Raw genomic sequence first — 13,692 nt, 5'->3', positions numbered from 1 at the left:
CCACAGTGCATCGGCGGCCCGGCGGCCGGGCAAGGGAAGAGCGCCGGCCAGGCCAGGGCTTCGCCATGCTGCGGAGCGGCTGTCGGCGTCTTGACGTTCCCCTGGGCTACCTGCGCCGCGCCCTGCTGGCCCCCGCCGAGCGGGGCCTGGGAAACCTGGGCTCCTGCATCGACCGTAAGGCTCGCTGCGGGCGATGCGGAGCTGCATCTCCCACGCGCGGCTCCGCGCCCCTTGCGCCCCGGCTGGAGTGACCCGGTCCGCCGAGCGCGCCCTTTGCAGAGAGGCCCCGGCCGCTCTGTCTCCCCGGGCGCTCGCCTGGCGGAGCCGCCTTGTGCGGTGCCTACAGAGCACCCCCTTTCCGACCGCGGGTCCCCCAGGCCCGGCTCCGCGTCCTAGCCCACTATCACTTCCCAGTCTCAGGTCTGTACTGTGAGCTCCTCTGCGGCTGCTGCCCACAGCTCCCTGGCTGCCCCTTGGCATCTGGGCACGCGTGGGGAACACTTGCCCTCCGAGAAGTGTCCTTGAGCCCCCACGTTAGTGACAAAGCCCGGGGGCTCACCGCGCGGGTCCAAAGGCAGCTGCGCGTTTCCCTCGGGAAACCACGACCTGCCTATCCCGAAGGGGCCTCCTGAAGATAAACTGAGATACGAAACTACTTTGATGCCATACAGATTAATATTTATTACTGATGCTATTCGTTAATTATCTTCCTGAAACTTAGTTTACCTTATGAACCTTATGGAGTATCAGGTTTCATAAGTTTATGAATCAAGTAACTTTTTACCTGTCACCCTCTACTATGTGAGGTATATTCTGTTATTGTTGCCAATTTTCAGATAAGGGGATGAATGCTTGATGAAGTGAAGGAACTTGTGGCTTTGTTTTTTTTTAATCATGAAAATTAGTCATAAAAATAATAATTTATTACCTTTTTGGTAATAAGGTAGTATAGTGGTGATAGATGAACAAAAGCTAGGAATCATAGCAGAATTGTTCACAAATACAGATTTTGTAACTTTACACCTATAGCTATAAAATACCAATTCTGTGGCAATTCCTCTGGGAAAAAAAAATTGCGAAAGGGAAACTACCAGTAATTACAGACCTGAGTGTCTTCAGGAGACTGGCCAGTACTTTGAATATGAAATAGGAGGTGGAAGTGGGGTGGGTGCTGGGTTTGTGACTTCTCTGTTAAGCATCTAACCCCTTTTGTTCTTCTGAAACATTTTTAATTTATTTTAGATAAATGACAGTTTTCTTTATAGCATAGTAGTCTACAAATGCCTTGACTTTGACTATAAAGTACACTAAGGTATAGGGCAGTGTTTTTTTCTCAGTGTCCTAAAACTCCTTCAACATTCACTGCCTGTTCTGACATTTACAGTTTGGTCAACAAGATCCCTGTTGTTGATAGGAAAGCACCTAAGGGCTTGTTCTGGTACCAGATAATTTAAATATTATTTCTGGTAGCTCGTGGTCTGTGCAACATCAGCCATTGAGATGATCTTTCACCTTTTTAAGAGGAATTCTCTTTTAATTAGGCAAATGAAGTGAAAATTGTCAATGTATATTAGTGGATCAAATTACTGGAAATGGTCAAGAATATTTCTTATGTTTTATTGCATGTTTAAGACAATTTTAAAGACAGTTATAGCTGCTTATTATAGTTTAATGTAGATTCTAACAACTTGATAAGTATGAATTTGTTGATTTCCCCATTTGAGTCTTGTAAGTTTTGTTCCTTGATTGGAAACATTAACAGTTTACAAATTGTTTTATATTTTGGTCAGTATTCCCACAAGTTTTTAGAGAACGGTTCGGAATTTTTATTGGGATATCATTGGGATCAAATAACTTTATAGTGGCACCATCCAGTAGGAATATGTGAGCCACTTGAATGCATTTAAAGAACCTTACATACTTAGAGCTAATTTTCTTTTCCCTGAATTGGTATGTAATATAGACACTCTTAACTCATTTGGGCCGCTTTTCTATTTATCTTTACCTTTTTAGTGTATGCCTTCACTTCTTATATTCTGCCAGTTACTCTGGCAACCTTCTTGGGGTCTGGTTTTATTTTGTTTTGTTTTGTATTTATAGTGCATTATTTCTGGGAATTTGAGCATTTTTATTTAGTCATCATGCTTTCCTGTGTGTAATTTACCTTTTAACTTTGCCTTTTCCACCTTTTTTCTCCAAACAATATTCTCAGAAGTATTTTTTTCATTCCCTTTTCTAAAATCGACACAATATTTATCAATCAAAAAAGGTATAATTGAATTATGTTGTGCTTGATTATACATGATTTGTCTAATTGTTCTCTGTGATTCCATCCTCAGATGGAATTCAAATCTATTTCTTAGATTGGTTCCTTGAATTATTTGTTTTAAGGAGTAGCCATTTATTCTGTTGAATGAGAATAATCATTGCCATTTATTGAGCTTTTGCTGGGCACAAATTTTGTAGTATTTCTCTTTCTACAGTAGCATTATTACTGCTTATGTCATCCTTTCTAACCCCAGCGCTGATACTTAGTAGACAACAAATATTGTTTTGTGCCATGGCCTATAGCAGCTCTTAGCAGGATTGTTTGAGTAAATGGCCTGGCTCCTCATCAGGGAGCCACAAGTTGTTTAGCCCTAACCATGTTCCTGAGAGTCAAATCTCCCATAGGTTTCTCCTCAAAACTTCTCGAGGTGGCCTGCCTGATCTTTAATCCTCACAACTCGTTTCTGAGTTCCCATTTTTACGAGTCCCAGTCATAAGGGAAATACTTTCTTGACCCACACTGGCCAACAGTTGCTGATGCCTGAAGGGCTGTACGGAGCTAGTATCATGGAAGTAAACACTGGTTGTGCGTAGGCACCGTGGGCTTCCTTTTCCCGTCTTTAACACCAACCCACATTAACCAAAGTTTCAGCACCAAAGGATGATGCTTTGGGGGTAATGCAGAGCCCCCCTGCATTTCATTTCTCCCCTTAACATTTCACAGCCCCCACTGTAACCTCAGAACTTCCTTGTTCCTCCAAGGGTAAGTAAATGCTCATGAGACAGACTGGTCCTTTCAAGGTGGCTGTTCTAAGAGGCAGCAAAAGAGGCATAAGTGCAAAGAATTTAAGTCTGATTTTCCCTGCATGGACTTCCAGGATTGTGGTTCTTTCTTGTCTGAATTCTCTACCATAGCCTTTCTCTGTAGGGACACAGGAGCTTTGCCTGGCTTCCTTACTTTTAGCTTTGGCCTGCTCCAGTTGGAAGTCAGTATCACCTTGCAAAAGATGAAACTGTCTTAGTCCATATTCAACTAACTAGCTGACCTGCAGCCCTGCTTTCCAATGGTGTCCTGCCTCTCTGTGTAGTCTCTGAAAAGGTAGGTGAAAGTCAAATCCTGTGTTCATGCCACCAAAAGACCTGGCAGCTTAAAAGGCATCTGTAAAGCAGTCATCCCGTGAATTGCAGTCACTATTTTATAGACAGGCCTGTCTTTCTAAGTACTGTCCCAAGTTTTAAACTTCTCCCAATGGATCTACAATAATGCTCTGTCAATTCATTATCCTTAGCATTGAAGTGTCTTAGACCCAGAAGTGAAGGAATTATCCAAACCGTTATGATAAAAAACTTTCTAAACATTTTGACTCAGTTGATGAAAACTAAGATTTATTAATGCTTTAACCATGTTTTCAACACTGGGAAACTTTCTTTATCATCCATCTTATCAGTGACTACTATCTTGCCAAGTGCATGGCCCTCCAATAAGTAGGATGTTTTCTTTAATTTCAAAAGTAAACCAAAATACACATAGCTTACTTTCCCAGTTGATCTTCTAAAATAAAAAGGTTGATGCAAATAGACAGAACCAGATATGCATATGTGGGGTAGGAGTTTTCCAGAATACCAATATAGAATAGGTGGGACATCCCAAAGGGAAAAAGAAAGCTTTACCATAATTTGAAGGTCCATGTGTATTTATTATTGTTCAGCATGAATTTATGAGAAGGAAGAGATAAAGAAGAATATTGAAAGAATTAGGTCAGTCAAGATATGTGGGAGTAAAAGAAGAAGGAAAAAGGGGACGGTGTTTGACCCACACTATCTCCTGCATCCCACTTCTGTTTCGTTTCTTACGCTGAGGCCTTTGCCTAACTGGGTTGTAACTTTCTAATTAACTAGGGTAAGAGATACCTGGAAAGTCACCATGCACTGTCCCACACTGACCTGGGTGCATTGTTCCAGCAGAAAAAAAACGATGCTGGGTCATGCCATTCTCTTTTTGGGAAAGGCTGTCTAGTGCACGGAGGTGCCATCATAGGTGTACTATCTCAGCTCCCTGGCTTGTGTGCCATGCTCTTTCCTGGAGCTGAGTGTGTGTAATCCTACCCACAGCTTCCACAGGACTAAATGAAGAGCAGAAAAAGTTTCAGAAAGTGGCCTTTGACTTTGCTGCCCGGGAAATGGCTCCAAACATGGCTGAGTGGGACCAGAAGGTATGAGTTTTGCTTTTGTCCAGATGTTGCACCCTTATCTTTACCTCTTCATCATCCTAACTTGTTTGGTGTTTTTTTCCTTATACCAGCTCTTACTGCAAGTGAAGTCCTAGGTCTGAGGTGACTCCTTGCGTACAAGCCTTCCATATAATCTCATACATATCTTTTTTTTTTTAATTGAGCAAAAATTTGTACATAATTAAAACCAAAGACAGTTTCATAGATAATAAAAAAAAAGCTAATCCAGGAAACCAGTCCTACAGAACATGTTTTTTTCAATTAATTTTTATTTATAAGCATTCTGTACTCACCAAGCAAAAAACTCCCCTTTCCTCCTTCTACCCATCCCTTAGTAATCTCTTATCTCCTTTTGTCTCTGAATTTACTAGTTCTAGATTTCCAAGTGACATCATACAATATTAGTTCATAGGTGCCCTCCTTATTTCACTTAGCATAATGTTTTCAAGGTCCATCCATGTTACAGCATGTCTTAGAACTTCATTCCTTCTTACGGCCGAATAATATTCTGTTGTATGGTTATGACACTTTTTGTTTATCCGTTCATCTGCTGATGGACACTTTGGTGGTTTCCACCTTTAGGCTGTTGTGAATAATGCTGCAGTCAACATTGGTATACATGTATCAGTTTGAGACCCTGCTTTCATTTTCTTGGATATAAACCTAGGAGGAGAACTGCCAGGTCATATGCTAATTCTGTATTTAACTTTTTGAGGACTCACCGTAGTGTACCTTCTCCCTTTTACATTCCCATCAAAAAATGAACCAGAGTTCCAGTTTCTCTGCATCCTCTCCAACACTTGTTTTCGTTTATTTAAATAATAGCCATCCTTGTGGGTATAAAGTGGTATCTGTAGTTTTAATTTGCATTTTCATAATGACCAGTTATGTTGAGCGTCTTTTCAGATGCTTATTGGCTATTTGTGTATCTTCTTTGGAAAAATATTTATTCTGGTCCTTTGTCCATTTTTGTATTGGGTTGTCTTGTTGTTGTTATATTATAAAGGTCCTTCATACGCTCTGGATATTAAGGACTTATCAGATATATGGTTGTCAACCAATTTCTCCCATTCTGTTCATTGTTTCATGTTGCATTTTCTTCTTTTTTTTTTTTAACATGGGCAGGCACTGGGAATCGAACCTGGGTCCTCTGGCATGGCAGGCGAGCATTATTGCCTGCTGAGCCACCGTGGCCTGCCCTTATGTTGCATTTTAATTGCCATCACTGTAGGATGACAGATTGACCTATAATCTATATACTCTCCTGATCTCTCCTTGTATCTTCCAAAGAGAAGCCCATCTGAATCAGTTACTGATGACCCTGCTCTTCTCTGTGCACAGGAGCTGTTCCCAGTGGATGTGATGCGGAAGGCAGCCCAGCTGGGCTTTGGGGGCGTCTACGTACGAACAGATGTGGGTGGGTCTGGACTGTCACGACTTGATACTTCTGTCATCTTTGAAGCCTTGGCTACAGGCTGCACCAGCACCACAGCCTATATAAGCATCCACAAGTGAGTGCCAGGCTTGGAAAGTACAAGGAGGCACTCACAGGCTGAATGGGAAATTCCAGACTCACCGGGGAATGATGCATCTCTTCAGGCTGAGTACCTTTGAAGAACTAGATTATTAAAAGTACACATGAGGTTCATTGCTGCCTGCTGGACTTGAGTATGTCTTGTAAATTGCTTAAAGAATCAGGTCTGCCAGCCTTCTCCCAAATCCTAGATGGAGCTAATACCATCAGGCCTTTCTAGGAGAGTGGTCATGGCCCAATGCAAAGGTGAAACCTCCAGTATTCTTGAGAAGTGATAGAAAGTACATGTAATTCTCTGATTTTTAGGGAGTTCCTTTATTCTAACTAAAAGCATCAAAATCCAGGTGTGAAACACCTTGGCCCCTCGGCCCTGGTTGTCTGTCTCTGGGGAGTACATGTTCCAGGAATATGCTTAGTCCATTCCCTTCCTTTAAAGTCTTATCTTCTTAATTGTGGCTGTTTCCCTCCCACTCTGTTCTGCTTTACTCTACTCTGCTGCACTTTGTTCTCTTTTCTCCATTCCCCCCAAATTCCCTTTCCTTTTTGGCTTTTCTTTCTGTTTGTATCTATCAGCATGTGTGCCTGGATGATTGACGCCTTTGGAAATGAGGAGCAGAGGCACAAATTTTGCCCACCGCTCTGTGCCATGGAGAAGTTTGCTTCCTACTGCCTCACGGAACCAGGTAGGTTAGCCTTCCTGCAGGCATACTACAGCAGGTTTGACTCTGTGAAGTAGCCAAGAACTCCTTCTCCACTGTCTGACCCATGTGGCCACTGCTGCCCAGGAATCTCAGTCCTGGGTAGTGAGTTCCCACAGTCTGATGTGTCAGCCAGGAGGCCTCTCAGTCAATATCTCTTCCCGACAAAGAACAGACTCTCCTGGCAGGAAGCTTACTGCTGATTAGTATATTGGGAGATGGTAAAGGGTTTGATTGGCGTAAGCAGTTTTCACCAAGCACAGTCTGGATTTTAAAGTATCAGACTCGGAACCATCTCTCTATACGGGAAGGTTTCCTAGGAAATGGGTCAGTCCTGGGGCTCCTTGGAATTGACTGACTTCTCTCCCCTGCCCTCTTTGCCCCCTTTTTCTCTCTGCCACAGGAAGTGGAAGTGATGCTGCATCCCTTTTGACCTCAGCCAAACAACAGGGAGATCAGTACATACTTAACGGCTGCAAGGTACTAGCCTGTGTCCCCCACACCTTCCCCCTGAAACTCCTGGTTCCTTGGCTTCTGCTAGTTAATACTCCTGTAGAATTTTTACAGGTCTCCCAAGAAAGAGAAACTTTATCCAACTTTACTCTTTCTGTCTCTTCTGATCTGATTCCAGACCATTTCTTTCATATCTATGTATCCTTTTTATACTCTCAACTAGATTTCAAATTCCCCAGAGTCGGTGCATCTGCACTTTTACTCCTCCTCAGTTTCTCTGTGCAACTCTATCTATTAATGTTCTCTGACTGGAAGGACCCCTCTGGCTTTCCCAAATCTTATGCCCTAAGAACTCTGGCCTTCCTTGATGCCTGTGCACTCCTGCCTCTGCCCCACCTCCCAGGCTTTCATCAGCGGTGGTGGTGAATCAGACATCTACGTGGTCATGTGCCGAACCGGGGGGCCAGGCCCCAAAGGCATCTCTTGCATAGTTGTTGAGAAGGGGACCCCTGGTCTCAGCTTTGGCAAGAAGGAGAAAAAGGTGAGTGACTTTGCACAGGAACCAGTTTGAGCCATGAGACTCGGCCACCTGCCAGATCTGCCCCTGCCTATTCCAGGAAATCAGTTTGTACACTTGCTAACCTGCCTTGGAGGCAGCTGCTTCCATTAGGATTTCAGTAGGAACGTAAAGCACAGATGAAGGCATTGTCAAAGAGACACTCAGCCACTGGGGGAATGACAGGGTTCATTGGTGAGTCTCATAAGCAGCCACTTAATTCACTGGGAGGAGTTTCTCTGTCATCTCTCCTGCTTTCACTTTTGGCCTGTATTTCTTAGGCAGGTGCTTGTGTGGTTGCACTCTGTCATCCTGTAAGAGGTGCTTGCAGAGGCTCTCATGTTGACCAGAAGGCTCAGGAACGAAAAGCACTTGGACCACTTTTCTTCTTTAAAAAAAGCAAAACATGTTGTAGGAATATGTAGATATTTTAGTAATTTGAGAGGAGCAGTGTTGCCCTAGGTACTTGGTAAGTGAATACATTGCTAAGATTAAACAGTCCTCCAGTCAGGCCATGAGCAGTTAGAGCCATGATTGTGTAATTGTAATTGGAGATAAAGATGAGACTGATGCAGATGTTTTAAGCCAAATAAATAGATAGGTCATCTACTGGTATGGTTAGGAGTTTGGGGGAGAAGTTAGGTAATTAAATGACTCCTAAATATACTTCTCACATAGCTCTACCACTTCCATATTTCCCTGCAGGAGCCTTCCTTATCTTATATGACTATCAAGGAGTTCGAGTCTTGGTGCCCCCTTTTCTTTTACAGCACAGCAGATATTTATTGGGGATCTATTGGGTGCAAGGCCTTAAGCTGGGCCCTGGGGCTTACAAAACCATAAGAGTAGCTCCTGGCCTTGCCGGGGATTGTAAGACTCATGATTTTGTTTTTAATTTATTTTAATTTATTAATAATTTCAAACTTACAGAACAGTTGCAAAAATAATTAACCCGTTCAGAGCCCTCCAACATACTCTTCATCTAGATACCCAGATTCACCAGCTTTTACATTTGTCACCTATGCCGCATTTGTTGTATAATGGTTATTTCTATTCATCCACCCATCGATCAGGACATCTGTCTTTCTGTCACCTATGTATCTATTTTCTAAATATTTGAAAGTAGGTTACATTCATTGTGCTCTTTGACTACATAATATGTCCATGTATATTTCCTAGTAACAGATATTCACTCATAGCCACCTTGAGGAACTTTATCAAATAGAAGAATTTTAACATTGATATAAAGCTTACAGTCTAGCTTCTAATGTTTTCACATGTCCCAGGAATGTCCTTTTGAGCCTTTTCTCCATTATTAGATCCCATCCACTATCCTGTATTGCATTTAATTGTCATTGTTTCTTTAGTGGCTCTTTTTATTTTTTAAATTGTGGAAGCATACATACAACATAAACTTTCCCGTCTCAGCCACTCCCAAGCATACCATTTGGTGGAAGTAATCACATCCACGGTGCTGTGACACCCTCACCTTCATCCATTACCAGGCTCCAAATAATCCTCCTATTGCCTGTATTTTTGTAAAAGTACACTCATAGAGGCATCAGAAATGAAGGCAAGTCCTATCCTAAAGGAGCGTGAGAGAATTCTTTGGGGAAAGGTTACTCTGGCACAGTTGACATTAAAAGTAGGTTCTCTTAATATGTTAAAAAAAATTTTTTTTTAGCTAAAAAAAAACTTGGTGTGCATTGACAAGCCTGTAAATCTGAACTTCCTGTTTTTCTTCATTTTAAGTTCTTAGGGGTCTAAGTCCCAGGGTAATGGAACCTGCACTTCACAGACTTTCTTCAACAGCGTGTGCTGCCCTGAGTGATGGGCCCTGATTTTTGCCAGGTGGGGTGGAACTCCCAGCCGACGCGAGCGGTATTCTTTGAAGACTGTGCCGTCCCCGTGGCCAACAGGATTGGGGATGAGGGGCAGGGCTTCCTGATCGCCATGAAAGGACTCAACGGAGGGCGGATCAACGTTGGTGAGGACACCAAGGGATGTCTAGTGGGTAAGGACTAAACCGGCCACACACGACCCTTACGTTGGCCCTCTGCCTTCCCAGCCTCCTGCTCCCTGGGAGCTGCCCATGCTTCCGTCATCCTCACCCGAGACCACCTGAACGTGCGGAAGCAGTTTGGAGAGCCGCTGGCCAGCAACCAGGTGCGTCCCAGGGTCTGCTGCCTTTGCTTCCCATGCCTCACAGCCCATGAGGTGTCTCCACGGCCCAGAGCCTCTGGGAGAGGGAAGCTGTGGAGTCTGCAGTCGAGTCCTCCTCCCTTCTTAGCCAGATCTCTACCGCATCTGTTGGTCTTTTTACAGAGATAACAATATTCAATCCCAGGATGAGCAAAGTGGCTTTAGAATGCTTAAAGTAATTGTTTTAGTTTGTTAAATACTGCAAAATACAATATACCAGAAATGGAACAGATCACAATATACTAGAAATGGAACGGGTTTTTGTTTTTTTTTTGCATAGGCAGGCACGAGGAATTGAACCCGGGTCTCCAGCATGGCAGACGAGAACTCTGTCTGCTGAGCCACCGTGGCCCGCCTGGAGCAGCTTTTAAAAAGGGAATTTATTAAATTGCAAGTTTATGGTTCCAAGGCTATGAACATATCCGAAGTAAGGCATTCAGGAAAAGATACCTTGATTCAAGAAGGAGCCAATAACATTCAGGGTTTCTCTCTCATCTGGGAAGGCACATGGCCATGTCTGCTAGCTTTCTGTCTGGCTGTGTGGGCTGTGTTGGCTCTGAAGCTTTTTCCAAAATGGTTCCCTCTTAAAGGACTCCAGTAAGCAACCCCATCTTGAGAAGGTAGAGACACATCTCCAGGGAAGCCACCTAATCAACAGGTCCCACCCACAACTGGGGTGGGACAACCAAAAAGATTCCCACCCAGCAATACTAAATTAAAGTTTAAGAACATTGCTTTTCTGGGGTACCCAAGAGTTTCAAACTGGCATAGTAGTGAACTCTCTCTTCTCTGTATAGGAGACAAGAGACTGAGGCTTTACATTGCTTAGGAAAGACCCCTTGTTAGCAATTTCTTGTGCTAACTGATCACAGATAAGGTCTTGTGCATCTGATCCCAGATCAGATGCTGGCTGGACTAAGCCCCCATCCTGCCTGGGGCTCCTCTCCCTGTTGCCACAGTACCTGCGGTTCAAATTGGCTGATATGGCAACAAGGCTGGTGGCTTCCCGGCTGATGATCCGCAGTGCAGCAGTGGCCCTGCAGGAACAGCGGGAAGACGCAGTGACACTGTGCTCCATGGCCAAGCTTTTCGCCACGGATGAATGCTTTGCTGTGAGTGGCCGTGCCCTTAGCTCTCCTGGGCCAGGCAGGAAGAGCAGCAGCTGGGTCTAGGGTAGTTGAGAGGTGTGAGTCAGCTTTGGGACCCAGCCCTCCTGGGATGCTGCAGGGATCACCTTGGGTGTTAGCTCAGGACAGCCCTGCCCAGAACTCTCATAGCCAGCTTTCTAGCCTACTCCATGCTCCTTATACGCTTCATTGATTGTGTCCTAAATAAGATACCTCTGAAAGGTTCAGGTCAGCCCAGTGCATGCTGCTCAAGTGCCACACTGACCCATCTTCCAAGTGGCAGGGGAAGCCGTTCTCCCTCCCTGTCCCTTACCCCACACACAAATAGGCTGCCTGGTGTGCATCCTAGCCAGGGTGGTGTGGGCAGCTGCTGCCAGTAAATGACAAGTTGGAAAGGCAGAGGTCTCTGGGTGCCTGTTTGGTGGGTGAACTTTCCTAGTCATCGCAGACCGTGCCCAACATGGAGCCCCTCTTGGGGCTTGCAATTTTCTGTGGGTTGCTCTCCCTCTTACTTGTTGACAGCTGGCAGGTGGGGCAGGGAGGAAAGCCACTTGCTCCACAGTCCTTGGGGAACCAAAGCTACCTGGTCCCCACCTCCCTGCAGATCTGCAACCAGGCTTTGCAGATGCACGGAGGCTATGGCTACCTGAAGGATTATGCTGTCCAGCAGTACGTGCGAGACTCCAGGGTGCACCAGATCCTGGAAGGTAAAAACAGCCAGAGTTTACTCTCCCTTTCAGCATGCTTTCAGGTCTGCATTTTCCCCAGCCTCAGTGCCCCATACTCACTGGGACTTGGAGTTCCACCAGACCCTGTCCCTTCTGTCTTCCTCTTTCTTCCTTTCCTAGTCCTGCTCTGGAAATGATTTTATTTGAGAGTCTATGGTTACTCATTCCATGAGGGGGCCCGTATTTTTCTTTGTATTAAAGGCCACTGCTAAAAATAGAGCCAACAATTGAGCCTCTCCTTCCAGGGAAATGCTTTTGTTTGTTTTTTAAATTTCAACTTTCTGGTTGCCCAAGAAATGTATGTCTGTTGTAAAAACCTTATAAAATATAGGAAAAATAAGAGAAAATTGCTCATGTTTCCATCATCCGGAATTAATATTTTAGTATATCTCCTTTTGGACTCTTTTTTCTGTCATTTTTATAAGTACATTTAAAAAAATTAAAATCACACTATGCATTGTTTTATCTGCCTTTTATACTTACCATATTATAAGTCCTTTTCCCCTGTCAGAAGAGTTTTTGTGTTTTTAAGTAAATATGAATCCTAATTTCCTAACATTTTTGTGTACTTCGAAGAGAAATCTGTCATGATTCCATCCCTTGCAATCACAGAAGCAATAGTTATGGTTTAAATCCAGGACCACCCCGAGCTCGGCTTGGAATACCTGGCCAGAGCTTTGGTTGTCCCTCAAAAGATTTTCCTTTCTCCCTTTTTTAGGCAGCAATGAAGTGATGAGGCTGCTTATCTCTCGAAGTCTGTTCCAGGAGTAGCACCTAGAGGTCATGGACTGGCCTGGTACTGACTGTGCAACCCAATCAGCATTGAGTGGCTGCAAGGACTGTTCTTTGATGAAAGGATCCCGGAATGAAGCTGGCCTCCTCTGGGCGGCACCTTGAGCAGCTTCAGCTCTAAGACAGGAGCAGAGTCCTCAGGTACTAGTAGAGGGGTCAGCGCTGATCAGAGATCTCACAGCCAGAAGACCTATGGCCTTGTCCTGATGCCTACAGAAAAGAACTGGTGGAGCTTGCTGTCAGGCCAAAGTCACATCTTGGATACACACTGTCTGGATGGGCCTGCACCCCCTCTTCTAAGGACCTGGGTGCCTCCACCCAGGGCTTTTGCTAATTAAAAGCAAAGGTATTGGAAGGAGGAAATGGAGAGATATCCTCCTCTCCTTTTGTGGTTTCCATGAGTAGCACTACCTTTGTAGCACTCCTCTGAATGGGAATCAAGGTAAAATGAGTATTTGGGACATACTTCCCTGTGATTTAGGGTGTGTCTTCACTTGTAAGCTAAGCTACTGTTGTATCAAGGGACTGAGATTTCTTGAGACTTGGAATGGTAGTTGTTTTTTTGTTTTTGTCTTTTAGAAGCAGAACTAGGGTAGGAATGACAGTCAGGGTTTCTACACCTTCCTGATAAGTTATATGAGTATATTTTTCCTATCTGAGTTTTCTCTCTTTTTGAAGTTGCTCCTGTTTTTAAATACGTGTACCAATTACATTGATAAATAAAATTTACTCTCTCTGTGCTCTCTCTCTGGTTCTACTAAAGTTGGTTTTTCTTTTAATCTTTTAAGTAAGCCTTTACAACTATGTATTTTATTGTTATATTTGATTTAATGTTTGATTAGATTTTGGAATGATAATACTAAAAAACATCCTAGACTAATTTTTCTTCTAAAATTAGGCCCTTTAAATTACTAGCTTTGTAAACTTACCATTGTTTGTGATTTATAAAAGTAGATTTAAAGTACCATCCAAAGATGAGGCCTTTCTGGAGAACCCTGTTATGAATGATCACTATGTTACACAGTACCCTCATTTGTATAGAGAAAATATGTAAGATTTTCTGTTAACAAGTCAGTGTTTAGCGAGACAAAAAAAGGCTTCTT

General features: G+C 43.7%; 1 protein-coding gene across 1 annotated transcript; it reads left to right on the top strand.

Annotated features, from left to right (window-relative positions):
• The first annotated feature begins 2 nt into the window (after nucleotides 1-2).
• On the top strand, nucleotides 3-13,334 carry ACAD8 (acyl-CoA dehydrogenase family member 8). Its single transcript, XM_077112386.1, has 11 exons — nucleotides 3-174; nucleotides 4,381-4,481; nucleotides 5,841-6,010; nucleotides 6,607-6,716; nucleotides 7,135-7,211; nucleotides 7,588-7,725; nucleotides 9,592-9,727; nucleotides 9,809-9,906; nucleotides 10,902-11,054; nucleotides 11,674-11,776; nucleotides 12,516-13,334. Exons 1-11 carry the CDS (start codon nucleotides 66-68, stop codon nucleotides 12,566-12,568), a joined length of 1,248 nt encoding a protein of 415 aa, XP_076968501.1. The 5' UTR covers nucleotides 3-65; the 3' UTR covers nucleotides 12,569-13,334.
• The last annotated feature ends 358 nt before the right edge of the window (nucleotides 13,335-13,692 follow it).

Source organism: Tamandua tetradactyla, chromosome 8 (assembly GCF_023851605.1).
Source record: "Tamandua tetradactyla isolate mTamTet1 chromosome 8, mTamTet1.pri, whole genome shotgun sequence".
NCBI classification, from domain to species: domain Eukaryota; kingdom Metazoa; phylum Chordata; class Mammalia; order Pilosa; family Myrmecophagidae; genus Tamandua; species Tamandua tetradactyla.
The sequence above is the reverse complement of the archived record's forward strand: the minus strand, read 5'-3'. Positions and strand labels throughout refer to the sequence as shown.

Bases quoted from the DNA above. Each gene is read 5' to 3' on its own strand.
- ACAD8 (XM_077112386.1), top strand. From the start codon at position 66: ATGCTGCGGAGCGGCTGTCGGCGTCTTGACGTTCCCCTGGGCTACCTG. The intron at 4,482-5,840 runs GTATGAGTTTTG...CTCTGTGCACAG, and splicing joins TGGCTGAGTGGGACCAGAAG to GAGCTGTTCCCAGTGGATGT. The intron at 9,907-10,901 runs GTGCGTCCCAGG...CTGTTGCCACAG, and splicing joins AGCCGCTGGCCAGCAACCAG to TACCTGCGGTTCAAATTGGC.